General features: G+C 40.9%; 1 protein-coding gene across 1 annotated transcript in view; it reads left to right on the top strand.

The window, feature by feature from the left end:
• TMEFF1 (transmembrane protein with EGF-like and two follistatin-like domains 1) overlaps positions 1-26,706 on the top strand; it is a gene marked incomplete at its 5' end in the record, with an annotated part of 50,499 nt that overhangs the window by 397 nt on the left and 23,396 nt on the right. The window contains 3 exons of the mRNA XM_009582693.1: positions 4,257-4,386; positions 12,736-12,762; positions 24,097-24,193. Of these exons, the coding sequence (XP_009580988.1) occupies positions 4,257-4,386; positions 12,736-12,762; positions 24,097-24,193 (254 nt within the window). The remainder of the gene's footprint in view (positions 1-4,256; positions 4,387-12,735; positions 12,763-24,096; positions 24,194-26,706) is intronic.

The following is a 26,706-nucleotide window of genomic DNA, read 5'->3' as shown; positions in this document are numbered from 1 at the left end:
GGCACCCACGGCCCCGCGACCGGCACGAGCGGAGGTGGGGAGCGCCGGGTGACAGCCGCTCTCTGCCTCCCCACTTTGCCTCATCCTGCCCCGAGACCCGAGACGGGAGGGGAGGTGACCGGGAGCAGGGCATCCAAGCGTTGTCACACCAGATGAAGCTTTTTAATTTAAATGCAGTATTTACTATGGATTGCTTACTCTAATACCCAGTATTTGGAGGGTTTTTCCTTGCTCTGCTGGTGGCCAAATGTAGTACTTTAGACCCTGTAAGGTCTTAAGGCATTTTGAAAATCAGATAATAACAGGATCGCCAGTGATCATAAAGTTTATGAATGAAAACACTGAATTAGTCCCACTCAGGAAAAAAAAAAAAGTATGGAAATTTGATTAAAAAATATCCTCTGAACTTTTAAAAAGTAGTAAATAGCAAGTTCAATTTGCTTCATTGGTTTTTGAGTTTACAGTTTTTGTATCTACCATGGCAATTCTTCCTCCCTTCCTGCCCCCCACTTTTCAAAGAAAAGAGAATACTGAGGTTCTTTGCTTTTACAATTTATAGCCAGGGCAAATGTATTAAATATTATGAGACTCCTGGTAAAACTGGAAGAGGTGCCAGTGTTATCAACCAACCCTGGAGTGGGCTATCTTTCAGTGTTTTAAAAACAATCGTGTGTTCTGTTTCCAATAAATAATAAATCAAGGGGAATCAGAATAGCGACAGTGTGCATGTGATCTTACACTGGTTTTGGATTCCAGTGTTTCAGAGCTGGCTTTTGATGTGGTGTCGTTCAGGTGGGTACCTATGCCGAGGACATCCTGCAGCTTATGTCCCCTAAGAACAATGGGACCCGACTGCCTTTTAAAGGGAGGAGAAATTGTTAGGGGAAGAGGTTTATTCACTCTGTCTGTAACCTTTATTTATGAAAAATAATAAGATCAAGACCCAGTAATGATTAAAAAAAAGGAAAAGAAATTCAACCCTAGGCTAAGCAAAGATTTCATTTATTTTCGGTAGGTGGTAAATTTTACAACTTCCTAATATCCAGGTCATGAGGACTAAAAAAGATACTTTTTCTTGAAGAACCCAGTTTAAAACTAATATTATTTTTAAGCTAAATATAACTTTACTTGTACATCTTGAAAAATCTAAGGAAAGAAGTCTAAGGATGGGGAGAAGGTGTTGTATTTTTCAGACATAGCAGGTTGGATCCTTCCTGTAACTCTCAACCTTAATCATTCGTCTGCCACTAGCACCACCAAAATATCCCAGGCAACAAACACCCAGCCCGAACTGTTAGGTTTTCTATGTGCAAGACTATCTGATAGCTAGGCAATTTTTTTTGCAGACATCGCAAGGCATTGAAAAGGGATTAGACAAATTTGTGTACAGTGGTTCAGCTGAACACGCGCTGAAAGGAAGAGGTGGGGATACCAAGCTGTTCTCCCTGAAGTGCGTTTCCTATTCCCCACAGCTAGGACAGAGCACCTGGATAAACGGACCCCTGGTCCGATCCACCAAGGCATTTCTTATGCTCTTAAAACTGCAGTTTTTAGAAAAATGCACTCTAGCGAGAGAGTTGCCTAATTAAAATGGTCTCGGGTCCGGGTGCTGGTCAAGTGAGGATTTTCCTGCTGGAGGGGGACTGCTGCTGGGTGTGAGGCTATAGCCCTGGCTGCCTGACAGCGGGACAGTTTTGGGGAATAGAGGGGCATGGCTATCCGCAGCCACCCCTGAACTAAGGCCAAACCATCCCACAGATTCAGGAAAATGCATAGAGATTTCTGTTCCCTTCCAGGCATCACCACGCCTTCCTCCTCCTCTTTATCTGCCACCCAACCCAGCCTGGCAGCATTTCTTAACTCTTTGGTCTTTTTTAAATATTAACGAGTCGTAGTTTTTCCTCCTAGGATCCCCTCTGGAGATGACTGGCTGCCAAATTTCAGCGTTGTCACTGAAACAGCTATAATGTCACGGCAGCAAGAGCTCTGCGGGCCGTGACCCCTCTGAACACCTTGTAGGCTTTCTCTGTCTTGCCAAGTCACCTAACACAAAGCGAGACACCGAAGTTTGATTCCCCCGAATCAAATTTACAAATCAGACCGTAGGAGAGGTGCTGAAGGATTCAGCTGGGCTCTGCTTGCAGTGACTTTAATGATATCCTGTCCCTCTGCAGGCCCAGTCAGCAAAAAGGATAACTCCCTTTTTATTACAACAGAGGTGGGGGATAACACCCTTTTTATTACAACGGAGGTGGGGGATAACACATATTCACCAAACTTTTGGAAAGGTCTTTTGCTGTAATTTGGATGACATTTTACAAAACCTAAATTACAAGCTGATCAACACCTAGTGAGTGTGTTATGGACTGGCGGGGGGAGGTGAGGTGAGAGAGAGTCGGCACGGGGCTCTTTCGATCTCAGTAAGAAAGGCTTGACAACAAACGGTTTGATGAGATAACTGCTTTAATAAGACAGAATAGGAAAAGGAATACATCCCTTCAAATGCTGGGCACCCCGCCATCACGCAGCATTGGACGGAGCCCGGATGGATTTTCCCACAGGATGTTGTGCAGAGCAGATCCCGGCCATGGAGAGATGCTCTGCCTTTTGGTCATTCGGGCTATTAGAGGATTTCCTCACAAGAAAACAACTCTACTCCTAAAGGACATTTACATGAGAACTTCTGGCTGCACTGTACCAAATCACTAAAGGCTTACCAAACTGTAGAAAAGGAATCACTTTATCTTTCATTTTCTATCCTCAGGACAGAAGCCTGCAACTTTAAAACATCACACAGCAACTTTAAGATTGAATAGAGAATTATCTATTGGAAAGTATTGTTCCCTCCAAGAGTTGCCTGTTTAATTATTCCCTAGAAGCGACCGTTCAGTGTGAGATGTGACAGGACTGACGGTTGTGGTTGAATGTCTGAGAGCTACTCACTATGGGAAAGTATTATAAAACTGTTAGAAATAATCTTCAGAGCTGGCAGCATGATTTATTTTTGTCCGTGCATGCTTAGTTCCTTCTCATGTGGTCATCTATGGCAGGATGACAAAGGAGGAAGGATAATTCCCTTCAAAATTACGTTTTAAAATTGAGTATTTTGAGGTTTGTGTATGCCAAAGCACAAAGAAACTGTTGTGGCAGAGACTGTTGTTTGCAATTTGGAGAAGAAACTCTTGTTATTTTGGGGCAGTTTAGCTTAACTAATGCTGCTATTTCTCTGTGAACTCTCACTGGTTGAACTATACCAGTTTAATCATACACTTTATATGGTTAAGAAATTTGGTGGCTAGTCTGTGTCTTTCTTCATTGCTTTTTGTTGTTTGGGTTTTTTGGCCTTCGGGTTTTAAAGATGCAAAAGGTGTCTGGAAGTACAGGTACCGTTGCAGCCCCAAACAGGGCAACGTCTCCTTTTCCACGCCGTGAAGGGGGTTTGGGTCCCCGGTTGAGCAGTGCAGCACTCGCAGGAGTTAGGTGGATTGGCCATCTCAGGGTGTTCCCCAGCGTTTTAATACACATTATACATACAAGAGGTATACAATCCATCTTGCTTAGAATGTAAGAAAATAGCAAAATACAGGCTGCTCCTGCCAAACCCATTCCAAATGATAAATTTTCCTTTCTTCCTTTTTTTTTAATAAATGTATCAATGTTATTGACTTTAAGCTCGAATTTTTTCAATATAGTAATACAAAAGCATTATCATAGTTGTTGACCAAGTAAAACAGACTCATGATGCTCATGAACTTAATGGGGATGGTGATTGTTTTCCACCTCCCCTGAAAGATCCTTCTATGATCAAAAAATCAGCAAATCTCCTCTTAAGCACTGTTCACCTTAAATTTTCCTTTGCTCAGTTTCATCCCACTGTGCCTACTCATACATTCTTGTATTATCTTGAAGAAGTTTTCTCCTTCCTCAGTATTTATCCTTCAAATACTTCTAGATGCTTGTCATATTCCCTCTAGCCGTTACTGAGTCCCACTATAGTTATTTTGTTCTTTTAATCTTTCCTACTGAATTCCTATGTTCAGCCCATACAGAGTTGGACTATTATTTCAGTGATCCGAAAGGAATACATACAGTGATATTGAGAAACTAATAAATTTTAAATCTTCCTTTAGTGAACAGGGTTATAAGTAACTGCTAGTAATTCATATTTACACAACTGTCTTCCTGCATATTAATATGCAGTTGAGATTAATCACATGATTTTGTATGACCGAATTACTTTGTAATTTCTTTTTCAGTGTCACACAAACTATATTCCTGTTTGTGGATCAAATGGAGACACTTACCAAAATGAATGCTTCCTCAGGAGAGCTGCTTGCAAGCATCAGAAAGAGATAACAGTGGTATCAAGAGGACCTTGTTATTCTGGTACGTAAAACATCACTTTGTGTCACTAATGAATGATGTTATATGGTTAGCTCTTCAGTTTTGCCCTTAATTCCAGAGATTGTAATTTTCATGCTTTTCATAGAACGGAATAATGTGGAAACCCCAAGTCGTCTTTAGCAATGGAATATTTCTATAGAGAAGAAATCTGATATATCTTCTGATATGCTAACAGGTTAATAAATAAACATTAAAAGTAGAAATACTTTATCTGAGAAAATAGTTTGTAAATGCTTCTGTTGTATGTATAAAGGAGCCTTGATATTCACCAAAAGGCTTACAACAAATTTGGAACAGACTCCAAATTAGTCATTTCTTTAGGACTCATTTTTTGTATGTACAAAATCGGTGTGACATCCAGCAAGTGACACTGATCATCCTGACTGCCACTTTGCCTGTATCCGAGGCATCATCTCGGACTAATTTCACTTTGGGTCATTACACTGAAGGTATGCGCAACTCTCACAAAATCATTGTGCCTCACATTTCTAATGGACTGGCCTTTTCTGTTTTTCCACACACTTAAAACACAGATTTTCCACACACTTAAAATACATTGGACAGGTTTTCGCTGTCTTGAATATTGCAACATGGTCTTGGACACTTTAGCCACCAGAGGTCTTCTGAACCTCTGGACAGATTCAAAGCTGGTGAGACCAGACACATGGCTGTCTTTCTCCGAATTAAATTAAATGACTCAGTAGCATCAACAACTGCGTTCTTTGGTACATAAATAGCACAAAAAAAAAAAGTATGTTGCGGGACATCCCTCATCTTTTGATAACCTGGCAGCCAAAGCACGATTACAGATCAGGTGCACACTCTGAGCCAGTCTTCACGTTGGCCAGTCTAGCTATCGATGACACTTTAGAGGTAGCAGCCTGGAACTCACTGGTAGCTGCAACCTCCCACCTGGAAATTAGGGTAAATATTTGGGCAGCATAAGCATACCTAGGCCAAGTTCCTTGCTGCTGCCAGTTTCAGAGCTACCTTGTTTAAACGCAGCGTGGCTGTGTTTTACACAAGCTGCTGTAATGCCTTTGACTGTAGCACAGACCTATACTGAGATTTGGGGTTGTTTACCAATGTCCAAAACAATCTATGACTTTGGTCCTATAACTGAAGGAAACCTGCATTTTGTGCTCAGCTCAGCCACATAATTCCAGCATACCTGAGGCAGATGACTGAATCTACCTTCTTTCTCAGTCTCCCACCTGTAAATTATCTCCAGACACTGCAGAAATAGGAAAAAAATGCATTACAGTTTTGGAGCACTCACCTATTCCTATAACAACACCCATGATGTATGAAGGTTTGAACTGAGAACGTATAAGTAAATATTTTTTTTAATTTCATGCCCAAATTATTTTAAGAAACAGTCACAACATGAAAGTTTCTTTCCCTCACTAAAACAAAAACTACGATAATTATTTGGGAACAACAAAAAAAAGTGATTATTTTTATATGCATTCTACCCTACTAAGAAAAAGACATTTCGAAATGAAAAATTGATTCTTCTCAGCCTCAGGTTGCTGGCAGCTAATTACTGCGTTACTCAGCTAGTCTGAGATTTTTTTTTAACCTCCATCTCCTTTAAGTCCTACATAAAACCCAGGAAACACAGCATAATTTTTAGCAGTTCGTGTAACAGATCAAGACATGTGCTGACACACAGTTGACCAGGAAGTACTGAGAACACAGTTCCAAAACTGAGAATGCAATTCAGGCTGCATAGTGCATTTACACTGGCGCAATTTAAAGCGCTTCAGCGCGGCTCTACCAGGACGGTACCTGCAACCCCAAGTGTCTGACGTGCTCCGGCTGATGTGAAACTATCGGATGATAAAAGCCATCCTCTGGAACCTGTCCATGCCCTGGTCATCGAGAAGTCAATATATTTGTACCCTTGATCTGTAACACATATATGTTGAGAATCAAATGCCCAAATTAAAAAATCCTTTACAGACCCCCATTCATTTTCACCGAGTGCTTCCGAATTTGCTATGAAAATGCTTTGTTCTGGGACATCATTGAAACCTAAGCATAGGTTCACTGGTTTCCTATCAGAATTTCGGTTTTTCAAAGCAAAGCTTCATCCTGGCGAGACGCACCCAAGACAATAGGGCAAAATTCCCCCATAGTGTCGTAACAACTATTTAATATTTAAAGTATGTCAGACTTCTGAATCTCGTACAAGAATGAAATACTTCCTGTTTGCTAGGGATTGATACTTTCTGAAGCTACGGCTCTGGAACAGACTATACTGAGTGATTTAGTCAGACCTATTTCTTGGCAGGTAATATTTTCATTAAATTTTTACAGCCATGGGTGATTTAACAGCATCATTTCCTTTGTCCAAGTGCTGTCAGAGTTGCAAGATCCTAAAATAAGCAACGTTAAAAAAAAGAGTCAATCATAGGTGCTTTAGGAATGAACAAAATGCAAGTTTTGACATTAAAAATGATGTTTTAGGGAAAGGTAAGAGAATGTATGGCTGAAGTTTTCAGGACTGCGTATACAGGTCTTAACATTGTCAAAGCCCATTTTTCAGTGAAGGAACATTGGATTTTTTTCAAAATACTGGGTTTACAGAGGTGTTTCTATGCCTAATTACCCTGGCACAAGCTGTGGATGATGAGGGTCCGTGGGTTCCAGCCAATGCATGTAGCCCCATGTTGCAAAATACAGACAAACTAGGAAAATTAGTGAAATGCAGCTTTAGTGTTCTCTTTGTCTAATACCTTAATATACCTTTGAGAAACGATGAGTCAAATCAAACTATATACAATTTTCGCCTACACCTAACCTGACCTTTTGCATTCATTAAGAAGCAATCACCCCATCTGTGACTGGGTGGAGACGAACAGGGCTGCGAAGCAAAGTTCTTCCTGGTAGTAATTGACATCTTCCACAGCTTCTCCTCCTTGCTCTGTGGGATTATGTTACGAACAAGATCAGAGCACTGTCCCAGCCTTTCCCTTTTTTTTTTTTATTTCTCACCCTTATCAGTTCCCTGCTTGCAGTTCAGCCCACAACCAAATGCAGAGACGGGACCTTCCAGCAGGGCACGGGGAGATGGCAATACCTACAGCAGGACTCCTGCCAAGCTCACAGCATCAGCAGTCTTGCTGCTGACCTGAAACCTTGATCAGTTCATAAAGGGTGACATTACATTGAAATTCATTCATGTTATGCCATCCCCTACCGGAGGTTATCCTGAACTGGCTTGCTACACAGATTTAAGGAACCAGGAAGAGAGGGTGGTCAGGGTGCTCAGTGCATTGAGGAGGAGTGTCACCAAGTCCCTTGATTTCTTCTGCATCCTTTTGTTGGTGAATTTATTGTCTTTTATTAGATTAAATAAAATAAATTAATTTAGTAAATAAGAAATAGACCTTTACGATTCGTTTCTAAGAATGTGTGTTCCTGATAGGCTGCACAAAGAGCCACGATTTTGACGGCTGTCAGATTTATATTATGTGCACATGAAAATGTAACCACACAATGATGTAGTACTTGATATATTGTACTTAGAGATTCTCAGTGTACTGTATATATTTGGAAGGCATAGTCCATTGCTTTTTCTATTGGGATTTCTAAAGTTAAAAAAAAAGCTATTTGCAGAACTAGAAACAAACGCTATAGTTCCGTTAGATTTAAGGAATGATTCTCTGAAGAGTGGCTTTAACTTAGTTTTCTTCAGTCTGAAGTAATCAAACAGTGCGAATTTGAATGCGCAGGTTTTTACAATAAATGTTTTTTTTGTTGGAGGCTTACAGTGAAGCATAATTAGATGCACACATTGTCCTGAAAAGAAATGTAAGAAGCTCATTTTAATCCTTTTGAGGGAGTTAAGGAAGAAATTCTAGGCAGCTCACTTCTAGATTAAGAAAGTGTGAAAATAACTTTTTATGCTCTCGCAAGAAAGCCATAAAAAACCTGAAAACCTGCTATAAAAATATACTTCCATTCTGAGAGCTGACTGAGACCCTTACTCCCAGATTCAGTGCAGTGCAGGAGCTTTCCTGTCCAGCGTGCAAGGAGGGTTTGCGACAGCAGAACATCGCTCTTCTGTCATTAGGAAATGTTTTGGAAGCAAAGAACAAGGCATACCCAGACATACCTCATCAACACATGCCAGGATTTAATATCCTGTACTTTTTTTTCCCCCATGGCATAATTAAGCCGTAATTAAGGAAATGGCTACCAGGATGATGTGATAGCAAATGTCTTTCCCCTGAAGATGTCAAGGCAAATGGACGTTCCCTTGCCACAGCCTGGCAAGGCCCTGCAGCTGCTGGCGATTAGGCTTGTCAGCATTCCTCCTCAAAAGCTTCTGCTGGCATATCAAAAGCAAGGGTAATTGGTAGCAGGCAGCCTGGCTCCTGGAGGGTGGGGATGCGGGATGCGGGATGCGGGATGCGGGATGCGGGGTGCGGGATGCGGGAGCGGGAGCTGAGCTGAGCTGAGCTGAGCTGAGCTGTTGCTGAGCTGTTGCTGCTGGAGCGGGGTGGCTGAACTGGCATGCTCCTTCACTGAACTGCTTTTGTGCAGCGGTGTGAGCTCCGCTGTGCTGCCAGCAGTGGGAAATGGGAGCTTGCTTTGCTTTGGTCTTTGCTCTGGCTGGTGGCTTGAAGTGGTCTGTGCTGATTTCAGATTTCTTCCAAAACACCGGCCACTGCACCGCTGTTGGGAGATTTCAGGGGTCTGCACTGCTGCAGGAGCTGGTGGAGAATTGCACAGTGCTGAGGAAAGAGCAAAAGTTAAAAGCTGTCACTGGGCAATGCAACAGCACTCCCATCGCTCTCTCTAGTGTTGACTGTAGATCAGGATGGTCTTCTTTGGTAGCAAGTTCTTGACAATTTTATCCAATCTTTACCTAGAGGCACTCTTGTGTAGCCAGGGTTAAACTGCAGAAAGCTTCCCCTGTCCCGCTACGGAGAGGGCTGCTTCGTTAGCTCTGTTAACCGGGAAATCCAGGCAGAATATAGTTAGCTAACAGGGACCTATGACTTGAGATAGAAGCTGCCTTTTCTCTCTTCCAGTTCTGTTTCAAAAGATGAGTAACCAAAGATAATTGAATAAAAGTCACATTATCCAGGACTTGCTCAGTGAAGTTTCTGGAGTGCTGGTGTGGGAAGACCAATTTCTGCTTAATGCCAGGAAGTGGCACGTACTGTCTTTGTACTAAAAACCCTACAGCTCTATCCCAAAATCTTTAGGGGAAAATCTAGGACTTGGGTATAAAGAGTATAATAACTCTTGGGTGCCAAAGTTCAGAAGCTGGAAATCCCTTCTCAGCTGTCAGCTAAGCCTCGCAATACCTAAATTCCACAAAACCATCATTTTTTGACTTTGTTTCCTGGAGAATGGCATACAGTTTTACCTCTGATGTGTCAAGAGGTGTTTCATTCTGCCTGCAACTGCATAGCTGCTGACCAGTTTCCTATATAGATCTAAAAAAGGTGCAGCATTTTGGTATTTCTTTGTCTGCCTCTCTGTGAGCTGTATCGGGTGGGTTTGCTCTGGAGGTGCCCACTGGATCACCTGCCCCATGTGAATCAAGTGGAAGGGTCTGCTTGCTTAAAATTTGTCAGTGGACTGTTTGTTCTCCTGTTTGTACTTAGCGGTTTGGAGCTGTTGCCCTAAATGGGGAAGAGATGGGTTCAATTTTCATGCTAGTTTGAGTTAAAAGCCATCCCTCCTGAATGAGAGAGGCTGCAGGCCCTTTTGGGTTTGGAGAATGTGCCTTCTACCTCTGCACCAAAGCAGACCCACGGTACAGAAATGGCTCCTGTTCAGAGAGACCCAAAAGAAAAGGGATTCTGACTGTAGCCTGGTGCTTACAGCGTTCGGATGCTGTGTCTGATCCAAGTGCTTCTTTATGTATTTTATCCAGAAACTCCTTCACAGATAAAAGCAGCTCACAGCAGAAGCCTGTACATTTGTGTCTAAGTGTATTTTTATAAGTCTATTTGGAAAAGGGTGGCTTAAGTAAAGAGAGAGGTCAGTCACTCGGTTTCTAATTACTGACCTGTGGCTGGGGGGGATGCTATTTCTGTCCAGCTTCCTTACTTGTTTGAGCATCTTTCTTCCCAGGTCTTGGTGCATGGAGACCACTTTTGGAAATCCTGAATTGGTTAAGGCCTGAAAGAGCAGGGCTGCGTGCCCAAATAAGCTTGCAAAAATGCTACTTTTTTAACCAGCAGCTGCTTGGGAAAATCTAGCCAAGACTTAGAAAAAAGCAGGAACACTGGCTTAGTTTAGCACAGTTACCCTGGAGACAAGACTCCTAGCACAGCTCCCAGTGAAAAGTTGAAAATGATGCAAAGTGTTACAGAGGATGCCACTCGTTTTTTATGATTTCTTGAGATCTGTAAGCCCAGAGAAGCGGGAATGGATCTATCCCGTAACTAGGATGTCCTGCCAAGTGGAGACAGAGTTGCCTGTGGATTTCATGTATATCAACCCAACGACCTGTAGAGACGGGTGGTCTGGGCACCACCTCTATCGTTTACATGGCTCTCTCGTTACAGCTCGTACCGTCTGTGTGACGGTACCTCCCCTGCCGCACAGCACACACATCTTGGGGTGTCACTGGGGCCCCTCATGCTGAGCTGAGCGGCGTTTCTCACCTCGGGGCTGGATGCGCAGGGGAAAGCAGTCGGAGAGTGAGAGTTGGAAATAAAATCATGGAACAAGTCAAGTGTCTTTGAGACATTTTAGCCTTTGGTTTTTATATGAATTACATGTTCAACTTGCTTATGTTTGTATGTCAGCCTTCTCTCCCCCAGAACAGCTTATGACACAATTTTACCACTACAAATAAGCCTCATATAAGTAAATTATACTCCTTCGAATTTCTTAATGAAGCAATACCGCATCATAAGGCATATTTCTCAGTAACTCAACAGTGACATTTTATATGGGCTTGTCTCCTTTGTCAGTAAAGTGGGTCACTATCAATGGAACAAGAGCCCTTCTGTTTTTGCATTCATTTCTGTAAGGTAATAAGCTCAGTCTATTAGATATGGAATAGTGTACAGGAGGAAAGAAAGGAAAATTTAGGCGGAGGTAAAAAAAGTCTCTATTCCTGATGCTCCATGTGACAGGAGATTATTTTTAATGTGTGAAGTGACCCAGTAACGTGGAATTTCACACTTTCATCCATGCACTAGAGGGAATTATTCTTAGAAATATAGCTGCTTAAAGAAAAAGGTAGGGGAGGGAACTGAGCAAACGGAGGGTTTGGTTTTTCCTCTGATGTGAACAACGAGCTCATACGTGGAAGTAAGAACCCCGCTCCTCTCTCTGTCTGGTCCCCTTCTTCTTTCACATTTGCGGAAATAAATTCAGCTGCCTTCTCCATCACCAAAGCAGGCAAGAAAGGAGAGGTGTGGGACGAGCAGTGTGTGTGCTCTGCTCCTCTCCTCATCTGCCAGAGAAGCTGAGCGAACAGGGATGGGGAGCAATTCACTGACAGTAATTGCCATCCCATCTCATCCTCTCCTCTCCACTTCCTCTGAGCAAGAAAGACTGAGGGAGGTTTGTGACTCAGAGCGTGTGTTTAAGGGCTTGTCTTTACTGCCGTTCTAGCTGACGACGCTGTGCAGAGCGCTCCCCATCCCTGTACAAAACCCCTAGCCAGCTCCATAACACTCCGAAGTGGAGTTAGTTGGCCTGGGGTGGTGGGGAAGCTCAAGTCCTGCTGACACTTGAACACTCGTGCAAAGGGGATGCAGCCACAAGCTGTCACTCATCAGATGCTAATCCAGTCAGTCTAATGGCAATGAAATAACTATGTCATTAGAGCATCCTTATACGAAGTGATTGACTCAGCTGAGAGGAGCTATTTTGTAGTTAGATGACTTAAGCCAACTTTACTTTGAGGACCAGCTTTCTTCTGGAGGTACTTCTGCAGTCAGGTGATTTATATATCACTCCTTCATGTACCAGTCCCAGGGCCAGAGGGTAAAAAAAAAAAATATTCCAAAAATCAGACTCTGTACTCTTCATCTGTTTTGAGTTAAACAAATTTGGATCTCTAACAGTTGAAAAAAGACTAAGAAAGCAATTTAGTTTTCAGTACTGAATGATGCTGTTCCTTGAGTAAAAATATCTTGACAGGGAAGAGAGAAAGTAAGGCACAGTAAGCGTGGACAAACTGTATTAAAGGATGCCAGACTTTATGTGGGATGTTTGTTTTTACACCTGGCTCATGAAATGCAACACCTGTGTAACGTTTTACAGTGACAAGTTCCTGAACAGCTCCTTCTGGGGCAATATTTTCATTTGCTTTCCTTTTTTTCTCCCCCTCTGTTTCTTTTTCAGATAATGGCTCGGGATCAGGAGAAGGAGGTGAGTACCAAACCCCAGTTACACTTGCTTTTGGTCTTTCTTTTTTTTATATGTGTGTCAGTTTTATGTACGTGGTTGCTGTATACCACATGAATTAAGGCAAAATTATGACAATTTAAAAATAAGCTTTAACATTGCAGTGTTATCTGACCATCTCAGAACAGTATTTGTATAGAAAGAGGCTGAAGTGTGCATTTGACCAATGTTGTTCTTTCAGATTTGACCTATAATTTTTCATTTGTTGCCAGCAATATAGTGTAATATTTAGATCCTATTTCACCTGTATTTTGCTCCTGGAAATGTCCATTCACAATAAATTTCTTAGCCTTTTTTTTCTTGCATTCATTTCCTTAGTGTCTACAATGTCTAGTTATTGCTTTATCCTTGGTCAAGTATGTTGCCTAAAATATATAATGATTACAGTATGATATCTGTGATGTTTCTGTTCAAAGCTGTATATTCAAAGAGGGGATGTAGCACAGCTGGTAGTAGTAGAAGTGTTCCTATCTTTGAACACATCTTAACCTTCTTCCAAGGATTGGAAAAAAGAAAAAAGTAATTTTATCTTAATTCTATCTTCGGTACTACTAGCAAAAATACATACAGAGTGAAAAATGTGAGATATAGATATAGACAGACACGGAAAAGCCATTTTGGTTTTAGGCTTTGCTTGTCTAAGAAAGTGTTGCAGTTCGTACTGATGGGACTGAGTTTTTGAAATATTGGAAATCTTATATAGCTACACGAAAATGTTCTTTTGTGGAAAACGATCAATGGCATCACTGTGTGGTTAAACACAACAGTTAACTTTCCAAATATCAGGAGCTAGCTCCCTCTTTTTTCATGTACTGAGTGAAGGGGGGCGTTTCCCTCACCTTTAATAAGATGCTATCAGTAAATTCCTGGGCTGCTGCTAGCACATGGCCGTTCTCACCTTTGTTTCCTTTCGGAGCAGTGTCTGAAGGAACAATTTTCTGCTCAGACATCGCCTCTTCTTACCTTCACTGGTGATTTTTTTCTGAAGCTCTTCTTCCTGAGATTGCATCACGCTCTTTCCCAGCTCTGTTTGCTTCTCCTTCCCCCTTTGTTACCCAGCCTGTTATTCCACTATAGCTGCTCCCTGCAAGCCGAGCGTTGCTTGCCTCCGTACTGCTATGCGCTTCTTATAGGAGACAGATGACAGTAATTTAGTCCACGTCTGACTTTTATTTTTGGAACAGTTTTAGAAATGTTTGAATGCTGTTGGGAATTTTTTTTCAGTATTTCCCAATTGGATACAAAAATCCCTGTTAAAGTCCCTTGTAAATGTTGTTGTGTTGGTCTGGAAGAGATTGGCAGCCGACTGACAGATGTGGGGATTCTTTGGGTAATTTTATGAATAGTTTGGAGAAAAGTAGGACAGAACATGCTGCATTTTGTTGGTTAGGCTGCTCACTAAAGAGATGAAAGATCCAAGTTCAAATACACCCATTGCTTGATTTGGGGCGGGAGACTGAACTAGGTCCACCGTCTCTTGGTAAGAGAGGTCCAAAATGGGTTTCTCTTGGTCGCTGCTGTTGTTTTCGTTCTCACTTGAAATATTCATTGAGCCTGGGACAAAGGGAGTGGGAGGAAGGCGACAGCCTGGAGGTCGGGAGGATGCATGCTATAGAAAGGCTTTGTTAGCTGGGACTCAGCGTGCCAGTGAATTTTAATTATTTATGCAAAATAGAATGGCATCGGCTGAGGAGATTTGGTGGTCGCTCCACACTACGTTGTAGCAGTGGTTAGTGCATTGTCTTGGGAGGTGGAATACGTAGGTTCAGTTCACTTCAGGCAGAAAGAATTGAATCTGTGTCCCTTGGCCCCAGGTGAGTATCTGCACTGCCTAGGTATTGAATAAAGAAGGGACAAGGTACCCACTACCTCCTCCAGTAGTTTTGTGACGTTAGCCCTTCATTTATTTGACTTTCTTCTGACCTTCATTTATTTGACTTTCTTGGGCCAACTGAAGTGTTCCCTCTTCTGTTCAGTATGAAAACAGTTGGGTTCAGTTCTTAATTTTAGATAGAAAAAATACTTTAAACAACCAAAAATTGAAAAATCCTGCTTGGCACTTTTTTTTTTTTTTTGGGTACATCTGGGGTATTCGTGACATACTGAATTAGTACTATCCCCATCCACCTTCGTCACTAAACTGGGTGTTGGGTAATACTTCTGCAGAACAGTTGGCTAGTCTTCAGCATGTTGAGTCATCTTCTGCATCTGAAAGCAATCCTTCAAAGGATGAAATCCACTGTTGCTTTGATTATTGAACTCTGCTTTGGCCAAAAACTCAAGAACATTTTTGTACTCACAATATTTTTGTATCTGGAATTGTTCCATTATTCAAGTAACTGTAAAAGTGTTACAAGGAGGCATTAAAAACATCAAAGTCATATTGCAAGTTAAGGCAATTTAGAATTAAAACCAAACTTCTAAAAGAATGCTGAACCTATTGAGGATGGAGGTGCATTGTTTGGAATGCAGGAGAAAGGGCAGGAACCCGGGCAGAGGGTGACCTGCAGGGTCGGGGTGCTCCCTGGTGAACACCACAGTCCTGCCTCCCTGGTTATTCCAGCTACGGGACTGACTGGAGCACAGCACAGCTCCTTCCTGGACCAGCCTTCCCCATTTTCTTCCCGAGGAAGTCGGGACATGCTGAGATATAATAACCAACCAGGCCTGATCATTTAGTATCACCCTTGGCTAAGGGTGCTCAAATGGGAACCAAGTCGCATGGAGATCTTCTGTGCTCTCTGGGTTAGGTACAGCGACTGCTTGTAAGTACAAGGAAGCAGCAATGGAAGTGGAAAACGCAAGGGTAAGTGAGAGAGAGCCAGCAAATAAGCAAACAAGCTAGCTTAGAGATTGGTGTTTTCTTCCTAGGATTTATATTTCCAGATGTTAATCACAGAATCAGTGTTTGCTATGTTGCTTAAACATACAATTAGTGTGATTGTGTATGCACCAGTGATGCTTGCACACACCGACTGGATGAGTGCAGCTGCTTGTATATGTTCAGGATTGCTGTGCAGAAGATGTACGGTTTGCTGGTAGATTTTAACTGTGAAGGAAAGTACTGGGCAAGCGTCTGAGTTGTGCTCTTCAGTTGCTATAGCTCTGCCTGTAACAGTCTCCACTGCTGAAATAAATTAGCTGCTTACCTCACGTGCAGCTGAGATTTGGGCTAGTGGTTCACACTGTTCTCTTTCATTTTCCAGATGCAGAATAAGCTCATTAATGCATTCTGAAACTTGACTTAATGCATATTTTCCCTCCTAGTCCCAAACTGTATGATGTTAAATGCATTCATTTTTATGTAAAAAAAAAAAAGAAAAAAGAGTAGATTTAGAACTAATTAAAAAACCCACAAAAATCCTCTTCCTCAGAGACTATTTCAGACGATGTCTTGCCTTAGAAGTTGTCATGTGCCACAAAAATGCTAAAGACTATGAAACTACTGATGCAGGTTCTCTCCCAAATCATGTTTGCTGTTACAAAGGTACTAGAGTTTAGGAAAAGAATTAAGAGTGGGAGAATTTTTTCAGTATGCCCGAATGAGATGAAGGAGTGTAATTTCGAAGGGTGGCACAATTGTCTAGTTGCCCTCTGACATTCTGGGTAAGTGATTTCCATTTTCTATGCTCTGACAGCACAGTATTAATAAAGAGTTGTAATAAAATTACTCATTTTGCTAATTTCAGAAGTCTGAACCTTCAATTAGCATAATAAAAATTACACTTATGAAACCAAGCTGTTGATCACTTGTGGCAGTGGGTATCCTGACGCCACTTCTAAGAAGAGTATGGATTGTTAATTCAGAAATTAGAGAAATTTCATAAACCTCATTACTCTACTATTATGTTTCACCTCTACAGAAAACAATGTCAGAGAGTGGGACTCAGACATAAAAATGTTGCTTAGTTGAGGTCACAGCTGAAGACGGTGGGATCCTTCACATTTGCCTTTAAGACATAGGCTTTTCTCTGTAATTTCATATGAATCATTCTGCAATTTCCCTGTTCTGAAGAATGCAGTCATAAAACCGGCTCCTGATCCACTTTGTTTAAAAAAAATCCTGATCCTGATTTGTTAGAGTTTCAGGCAGAACAGGTGAAAGAGAAGTCACAGGCTCAGATTCACGTTCATGTCTGCCAGTTGTAAATTGCAATACTATTTGACTGGCTGGATGTATTTCCACAACTGGTAGATCTGGGCATGAAAAATGATCCTCAGGCTGTCACGTGTACATAAAGGAGGTAGATTGTTAGCTTACATGAAACATTTTCTTTTTTCTAAAAGGAATTTAAAATTTTTATTTCTGGTGGAACCTGCCATGTTCTCCCTGTAAAAAGAACGGTGTCAACCCAATAAAGTAGCCTTGGGAAGATTAACTTTGGTAGGTTTATATGAATGTGACTAAGGATGAGCTTTTACAGTTTTTTCTTCAAGGTGCTTTCTATGTGTGAATAGGTTTTTTTCTCTCAAGTTTACAACTTGATACTAGCAAAGAATGTCTAAAAAGAAGGAGTCATCTTAGTGATCTACTTGCTCTCTCACTATACAAAGAGCTGGCACTCAGGACTCCTAGCCAGGTAGAAGCCCTATCATTTAGCTGAAGTAGATTCAACGTTCAGAAGACCTCAGTCTTGTGTTAAAGCCACTGTCCCTGTCAATATTCTAAAAAAGATCCTAGCACGACATTGCCCAACTAGTAGTGAGACAACTGAAAGGGCAGTCAGAGCCATTGGTCTAAATTCTGCTCGGATTTACAATCACATCCTACATTATTAGAAGAAATTTTGGCCCACTGCAGATGGGAACACTGATTCTTAAAGGAAAGCTTTTTGAAGAAGCTGGATCCTTTTTTTGTTTCAAAGCTACTGGTGACAAAGATAATTTGCTTTCATCTGGTAGTAGTCCTTATTGTTTTTTTGGTAGTATTTTCTATCTGGCATCTAGGCATAGTGCAATAACTTTTGAAGGAGAACCTTATTTCTTCTGAGCTCCCAGGTTCCATCTTTGGTAAACGAGCACTTCTGAGCCATTCTTCCCATGTCCCTCCAAGTAAAGGCCTTTTTTCCTCTCGCTCCAGATAGTCCTTACTTCCTCTGTTTCATACTGCCAGCAAATGGCAGCTGGCATGTTGACTTTGTGATATAGTTAGGCCTTTGTAAGAATGTGTTGAAAACCATCAGCTTGTGTTACACACACCATCGAAGAGTTAACAAGTGATAATGACTTTTCAAGCCAGCTTCTCAGAGTCAAATCAGTGTCCTACGAGAGGCAGGTTCTGTAGTCTAGTAATCAACCAACATGGGTAAGATTTCTAAGTGTCCTACTATGCCCATAACATTAATTTTTCATTCTTTTTGTTCAGCGTTTATTTGGGTAACTAAGCAAAATGCACTTTTGATATTAAAAAAGATGCAATGGTAGTTGGGTGGCACCCAATCATTTCAGGCTTTTAAACTAAGGAAATAACATGCTTGCAATACATATAGCTAAGTTAATTATTATTAAAATAATTTGTTTCAAATTTCTAATCCCTCTGAAATTTAATAGCTAAAGTATCTTGTGATGAATGTCTAGCAGACTGCATTTAGTAATTAATAAATTGATATACAGTATGTGCTTTTTAGCAGGCTACCATCTGTTCTGTCCCCTCACTGGGGACAACACTTATCCAGTAATTGTCACGCAGTCAGGGTGGTATAAACAGACACAGTTTAGAACTGCGAATATTTTTATTTTAATTTGTAATAATGCTGCTGATCTGTTTTAATGTATTTTAATATGACTGCAGAAACTTGATGGTGATTAACACCCTGGATAGGAGGTAACATCACTTCTTTTAGCATATTTCTATAATGGTGTGCAACTTAGAAAGATCATGTGGCTTGTCACTGAGTATCACTTTAGCTTCAAATAGCCCTATATATTTCTGTTGAGATCCTACTCCCTGTAGGTAAAATTAACACCGAACTAAAACTTGCACGAATTACTGTGTTTTCCCAAAGGTTCAGCAAGGCAGAGGGAAAGGGCCTGAATGTTTGGCCTTCTGTTGGTGAAAACTTATTCTAAGCAGGGGGCTCAGGGGGGCTGGAGCTTGCTCGGAAGGATGCTTGGAGCCAGGGGCATGGAAGGACAGATTCCTCTTGCCTCTTCTGCAGGATGACAGATAGCAAATGAGGGCAGGTTCATCCCATGCAGCCTGAACAGGGCCTGCAGAATGGCATTGGGCACGTTCATGAAATTGTGGGACACCTCCCTTGGCGTCTGGTGATTTTCTTGTCCTTTCCATTTTCCACCACCACCTACTCATACATAATTTCCCTGGTGGTTACTCTGAAGGTGTTGTCTTCCTTTGGAGAAAAAGGAGGTAACTGCATTTGAAGCAAGACAGTGGAGTGAATGGGTATTCGAGTTCTCCAGCCAGAGGGTCCTGCAGTGTAGGAGCTGATCCAGCTCTTGCAGTATCCCAGCTTTCCCCACCATTATCCGTGGTGTCATATGCATAGAAGCTAAATAGAAGTTATAGTTGTCAAATGCGTAAAATACCTAACACATAACAAGGGTAGTGGTGGTAGGGAGTCTTATAGTGCACGTCCTCAAGTCCTTTGTTTAAAAGTGCACACGCTATCATTATCATAACCACTGGGCAAACATATTGCATTGGCTGGGTTGTCATTAGGGTGTCAAACTTTGAACTCCCCTCGTCCAGGCACCTCAGTCATTAATAGACCAGGCATCCTTGTCTTAAACCTGTAATGCCCACTCTTGTCTTTTTCAAGACACTGCTTGCCAAGAATTTGGGATAGCTAAGAGTTTTAAATACGTATTTACAGACAAAAGAGCAAGTTTGCAGCTTTGTTTTAAATTACAGGGACAATCTCCATTTTAACTAAGTGTGCCATTAAAGTTGTCCTAAAAATTAATGGAAGAGAGGATAAGTCACTAAACTGTTCAGTCTGTAATGTGTGATGCTGTGGACTGTGGTATTTTGAGAGGAATTTCCAGTGCTAGCTGGACTGAGAGAATCACAGTCTAATCACAGGGGGTTTCTTCTGTACTTTAAGGTGCAAAAGGGGATTTGCTGTGGCCCTTCCTATTTTTCCAAATTCTTTTTGAGATTAGTTGCTCCCATGGGATAGCACATCAGTAAAAATCACTATGCTCCCAAAACAGATAGGAATTGGTTTTCAGAGGCTTTCCCAGACAAGGGAATCTTTATTCCACCCATACATGCCTTCGGAGTAGTTGCAGCTCTCCACGAGCAGCCCCTGCTTCACTGGGAACAGCGATAAATACATATATACAGCAGAGCTCCTGTTCCAGGCCATGCCTTGGGGCAGCCCAAACTTCACCTTGACACAGACTGATGCTTTTGCTTCAGAAGTGATTGAAAGCCCTCGGCAGAAACCCAGCCACATTACCATTGTAGGAACACACGAATGAGTTGCTGAGGGAAGCAATTTACTGCCAGCCAATTCCTCTAGAGCTACTGTCCATTTGCGGGCTCCTACCCTGCAGCTCCTAAGATATAGCTGGCCATCTTCTGCAGAGGAATAATGACTCGAGGAGAGGTGGTAGGGAGCACTGCAGCTCAGAGGGACAACTGGGAGTCACAGATCCCATCCTTGTGCCTCATTTCTTTTGAAGGACAGAGCATTAATGAGGTGCTGCCCTGAAACACGAAAGGAAGCTGAAAAGAGACGGAAAATGAGCTTTCACTCAACATGAAATTAAGACGTCGAAGAACAGAATTAATCAAGATACCAACGAAAGTGAGGAGAAGAAATCTGTAATCATCTATACATCAACATTAGAAGCCTGCATAATAAACAAGAGGAGTTGAATTGCTCATTTAGGAGCATATTTTGACCTAATTGATATCACTGAAACCTGCTGGGAAGATCTGATTGATTGGAATATTAAAATTAATGGCTATAACCTATTTAGGAACAATCAAATGTGGGGGAGAAAGGAGAAGGGAGGGACAATCTGTCAAGGGATGCATTGCCTATTTAGAGACATTTGCACCAGAGAAACTTGTACTCTCAAATATTAATGGATTAACTTATTTTAACAGCACACAAGTGGAGTACTGAAAATGTCTGCTATCAATTCAGGCTGAAAAACAGTATTATCTATTCTGTATGGGTGGGAAAAGCTGCATTTTCTTCAAGGACTTCGGTCTAAATTATATGCAGTGTCTCATGCTGTTAGTACTAAAAACATCATGCAGCTAGTAATGAAAGAAGCTTCTAAAAATTATAGATGACTGTCGCCTAACTTGGAAATGTTGCATCAATACCCATTCATCTGTATTATACCTCATCTTGACAGGTGTAAATTATTAGTACCTGAGGTGCAGGTGTTCTTGACTTGCACATATTCATTATATATAAACAAAATAAAGTACAGATAAATAATTTTATATACATGAGGTCCAGCAAGTTCTGATCAAGAAAAAAAGGCCACACTTTTTCTAAAGCAAACCTAATTTACAAAGGTAGAGAAAGCAATTTTAGGGGGGGAGGAAAGGAGAGAGAGAGAAATTCACACTGAATAACATATAGAAACAATGAACAAGTAGTTGTGGACTACTGTTTATGAAAATGAAAAGGTGCCGGGGCATTCACAGGGAGCAGAACTAAAGCCGGTGAGGAAAGGTGTGCATGTGCGCCTATGTGTTGCGTCTTTAGCTCCATTACAAAATTGAAATGCTAATAGTGCAGCGAAAGTGCTCTGTAAAGCATTCTGGTTGTATTTGTAGTCAAGTCAGATAATATATATAGAATATCATGAAATATTTTCCATGCTAGCAGTACTGCAGAAGGATATTAAGCACCAAATGTTGAAGACAGGTGTTTTGTAACCAGCAGGTCTGGCTGATTTGCACCTGAAAGCTTTAAAAATGGGTGGTAAAGAATTCTCTGGGCTGACAATGACTTTTTTTGTCTCTTTTTATTCAGTAGAACAATGAGAAATAATGCACAAATATTTTGAGAAAAGATAAATGTGATGATCGGGCAAGCTACAGCCTCTCATTCTGGCATCCGTCAGAAGCAAAGCAGTGGAATAGAAGGTGGAAGAATCAACTGAGTACAGAATTAAGGGAGGGGAAAATATTTAATGCCAGTCATCATGGGTTCATGGAAAATCTTTACTGACAAATTTACCTTTTTTTTTAACTTATTTTTCCAAGAAAGGCGTTTGTACAACAAAACATTTTATGTAAGCGTACCACCTCAAAACCATAACCTTTTTCAGTCAAAGGCAATCTCTCATACAAGTCTAAGTAGGTAGAGGGCAACAACATCCACGCAGTGCACATCTAATGTGCAAAAATATTGTCAGTCAATGGATCATTAAATATTAAGGAATCGTTACAAAATGAGTGTATTTCTAGGGACTGTTCTTGGCCTCGTGATCCCTTCCACTGGTGACCTGGGAGCAAATCAGTCAGTACTGATCGGGTCTGGACGACAGAGGAGAGGTCACTGAGCTAATCGTATGCACAAGCAAGCAGGATTTTAATGTCTGAGGACAGAGTTACATGCAGCGAGTCCAGGATCTAGGCGATTTTCCCTGGATGTCAGCCCCTCTCCTACAGACTGATGACCCTGAAAATGACTCATTGGGGAATAAGGTGGATAATAAAGTGAATGTGAATAATAATGGTCAGTGCGGAAAAACGGTCAAAAATTAATATGATTGTTGGATGTTTTAACTGAAAAACATCATAGACAGTGTTTGGCTTTGATGACAACTCTTCTGGAGCACTGTGTCCAGCGCTTGCACCTGTAACTCCGGAGGATGTTAACATGCTGGGAAGGGTGTCGAGGGTCATAAGAACAGCAAAAGAAGTGGAAACACCATGAATGAAAGCGATGAGCAGTGCCATTTGTTTAACTTATTGAAACTGTAGGGGGTCATTTATTGGCATGGAAAAGTGAAATCTGACACTAAAGGACACTTTAGGATGCCAAACACAGGCACAGGAACGTGGTATCTAGAAAGAAGGAAAAATCAAATAAGACGGACATTTGTAAAAATAAAAGCAAATGACCTCTACTGCAACTTAATGAGAGTGATAGAATTTCTGCAGTGGGAGTTTTGTAATAAAGTTTGATATGTATTAATCTTTGAAAAATGCACACCATGCTTTAGCCACAAGTTAATTTGAGAGGCTCACCTAACCTATTCTCCATGTAAGCCCAGACCCACAGGTAGGAGGGAGAGATTCCCTTCAGCCAAGTTCCAGGAAAATTAGGAAGGACTCTTGTGGATTTGTTTTTCCTAGTTACATTTAAAGAATGTAAATGCAGCTTTTTAAATTGGTGGTGTTTGATTAGCTGTTGCTACAGCACATGAAACTGCTATGAGAAAGAGAATCACTTTGATCTCTGTCCGTCCGACAGCCCTGTGTAGTCAGCCTTACACCACCATGACGCTGCAATATGTTAAATGGTTTTCGACTCTCTCTGCACGTTTCTGTGGTGGTTTTCCTGCTTTTCAAATGTCTATCTATCCTTTATGATTTGTTAAAATAAAAAATAGGAGTGGCTAATGGTAGTGAAAAAATAAGAGTATAGTTATATTTCTCTTTTACTTGGTGAAGAGTTTTGGTGTCCATGTCACAGTAAGATTGGTGCAGATGTTTTTTAGAATCAGAATATTTGAGATATTAATTTTACTTTTTAGGGGACATAGTGTTTCTACAGTTTCTTGTTAAGATGACTTTTTTCTTTTAGTCTTGTACAACTAATCAGAGTAATCTGAAAATATAGCACAGCATATATGAGATATGAGCATAGTCTAATCCCATTATTGGAAAGAGAAAGGGGGAAAAATGCAAGCAGTAACCTTGCATAAGGATATCTGTAATTAAAGCCTGTCAAAGAAAATAGCATTCAAATCCCTACCACCTAATATTGAAGGACATTAAAAGGCACAGAGTTTACACGTTATCTGTGCCAATTAAGATTAAATGTGACTGGGACACATGTCAACGTCGGTTGTGTGTCTGTTGGGGTGAGAATAAATACAAATCACTGAAAGAAGAATGAAGAAAGAGTCAATCAATGAAGCATTAGTGTTTTCAGGGATGCTTTCTTGTCACTGGTACAGTTCTACCAACCTCCATTTGCCTGATTTTGAAAAAGGGAACACTATTAATGTTAATAGCTTCAGTATATGATAACTTCATGTTGACGATATACCTGAAGGCAAATGGATTTAGGTAAGCAAAATCAGAGCTTAATAAGAAAGTCATGCTTTCTGTTAACAATACCTTATTTTTTTTAGAGTATGAAGGATCTGGGACAGAAGTTCAGAGAAAACACTCAAAATGTGGAGTGTGCAAATATAGGGCTGAGTGTGATGAAGATGCAGAAAATGTTGGGTAAGTAATAAGTTTTCCTTAACAATATCAGCGAACAAAAAGGGGAAAAAAATAAAAGAAAAAAAGAAAAAGTACATGATCATCTGCTTGACTATGTGGTCCTATTAATTGAAGCTTTAATGCTGTCCAATAATAATGTGTTTGATATGTGTCTGTAAAGAACAAACCATCTGCAGTTGCAAGCTAAAGGGAAAAAACAACAAAGAGGTATATTGGAGAATCTTTATAAAATATTTTTCAAACAAAGGACCTCGATTTGTTTTATCTTGGCAACAAAAAAAAACAGGAATGCAAAATAAATACTGATAATTCACCTCTGAGATTTTTTTCCCTCTATGTTCTGCTTGTTCATAAAGTATTATAGGCAGTTGTTTCCATCAGTGCAAAGCTTGGATCTAAACATGAAGTTGAAGTGGGGACCTGAGCTAGTCACTTCTTCCAAACTCACTGTGCCACTTGACCTCCTGCATGCACCCGGGGGAAAACTGATGAAAAATACCAGTTGCTTGTCAGAGCTCAAAACGACTGATGCGCCAAATTTCCCTACTCAAGATGCTTGATGGTTAAGAGTATACCCTGGCTGTCCAGGCTCTCTGTAGGTGGCTGTCAGAAGGGGCAGAGACATCATGGAGGAAAGGGCTCTTTCAGTCAGCCCTGTAAGGCATTAAGGTTTGTTGGGAGGTAAAAGAAGTCCCATCTAGTTGGTGGGGCTTTGTTTTTCCACAGCCGTTGTCCTGGCAGTGGCCACCAGTACGGAAGAAACTTAAGTAGGGTCTGGGCTGATGGCCAGTACTGGGGTCACAGCTGCAGACGCAGCGCGTGAAGGTGTTCGAGAGACGTGCTAATGGTACATTTTTGTGTACATGGAGGGAACAGCATGTCAGAATAACAGTGCCCGAACATCGCTAATCGGGGGAAGCATCGCTCTCCCTTCTCCTGTCTTCCAGCTGGAATCCACTTCATGTTGAAATATGTCTTAATTGCACAAGATTTTATTATGGGATATCAGCATGAAGACCTCTCAGGCAGTAAAGCAGCTTAGCACTAATACTCCAGATGTGTATTCAAGATTAAATCATAGCATACAAGGGAAACCAAAATGGTAATAGTACTCGTGAATACTAGCATGATACTTCACATTTCATAAAATGTCACGGTACCAAAGTAGGCTTGCTCTTTTGTGAAGAGGCAAATGAGCTGTAGCTGGTTTTTTATAATACTAATAATTTTCTGCAATATTGACTGTTTCATTTATGACTGGCAAGATGGATATAGATTTGTTTGTTATATGAACTGAGATGTGTTCTTGGCTTTGGAAAATAAATCCTGAAGCATTCAACTTCAGTAAAATCTTGCCTGGTCATTCTATTCCTGTGGCTATGTAGTATCTATAGTTAGGATAAAGTTGAGGAGAGTGGAAGATTTATGCCCTACATCCTACTCATACAAAATGAAGCCATGCTCCCTCTTCTTGACAACAGGAGGAGAGTCCTCTTTTGCCTCTAAGGTTTCTTTAATTAGTCCTTATTAAAAAAAAATGTGGAAGCAAAAATTTTTATGTAGAAAATACTCAAAAGTTAGAAAATATTCCCATGAGGGTTGGTCACAATCTATCAGATCATTTTTTAAATTTTGTCAGTTTTCCAACCTAAATAATTTATTTTTTTTTTTTTTTGCCCAGTACTTTTGACCATTATAATAGGCTTTAGTGATATTCACTGTCTGGTTAGACTTAGATTAAATTGAGCTCTGTTAACATAGATTGCCTTCACAAGGTTAATTTTGACAAATTAGAAAGTCACATAGAAAGTGACAGACTTCGTTAAGTAGAAGTTAGCAGTTGGCTTCTTTTTTTCCTAAAATCAAAACAGTTATTTACTTGGCAGAAACAAGATGGGATTGAAATCTTCTGTTTGGGAAACTCTAGTAGAGCCCATAAGAATGCTTTTTACATCTTATTTTTACTGCCTTTCCTGTTGGGTTTCAACATGTTATTTAACCTCATAAAATTATATCATGATATATGAAATTATTGGCAGCACAAGTACCTCTCATCAGACTTGTATAAACACTGCATTTTGGCATTTCCTGATTTTTGGAGCTGGACTTGCTGATGTCTAAGCAAGTCCGTCCTTCTCGGAGGTGCACAGTGATAGCATGAGGGGCAACAGGTGCGTGTCGGAGCATGGGAAATTCTGATTTGACATAATGAAAAATGTTTCCACCATGAGGGTAGGAGGACACTGGAACAACGTGTCTGCTGAGGCAGTGGAGTTTCCATCTGTGGAGGCAGTCTGAACTTGATCAGACACAGCCCTGGGCCAGCTTTGAGCAGGGGCTTGGACTAGATGACCTCTACACATTCCTTCAAGCCTAAATTTTCTGTGATTCTGTGTAGTTACCAAATCTTGGTGCTTTTTAAAAGCAAATTTAAACAAGTTCAGTTGTACACAGCTGAGATGCACTCCATACTACAAGTTAGTGATTTTAATTTTTTGTTGCTCTTAAATTGT

This window comes from Fulmarus glacialis, unplaced genomic scaffold (assembly GCF_000690835.1).
Source record: "Fulmarus glacialis isolate BGI_N327 unplaced genomic scaffold, ASM69083v1 scaffold1078, whole genome shotgun sequence".
NCBI lineage: Eukaryota > Metazoa > Chordata > Aves > Procellariiformes > Procellariidae > Fulmarus > Fulmarus glacialis.
The sequence above is the reverse complement of the archived record's forward strand: the minus strand, read 5'-3'. Positions and strand labels throughout refer to the sequence as shown.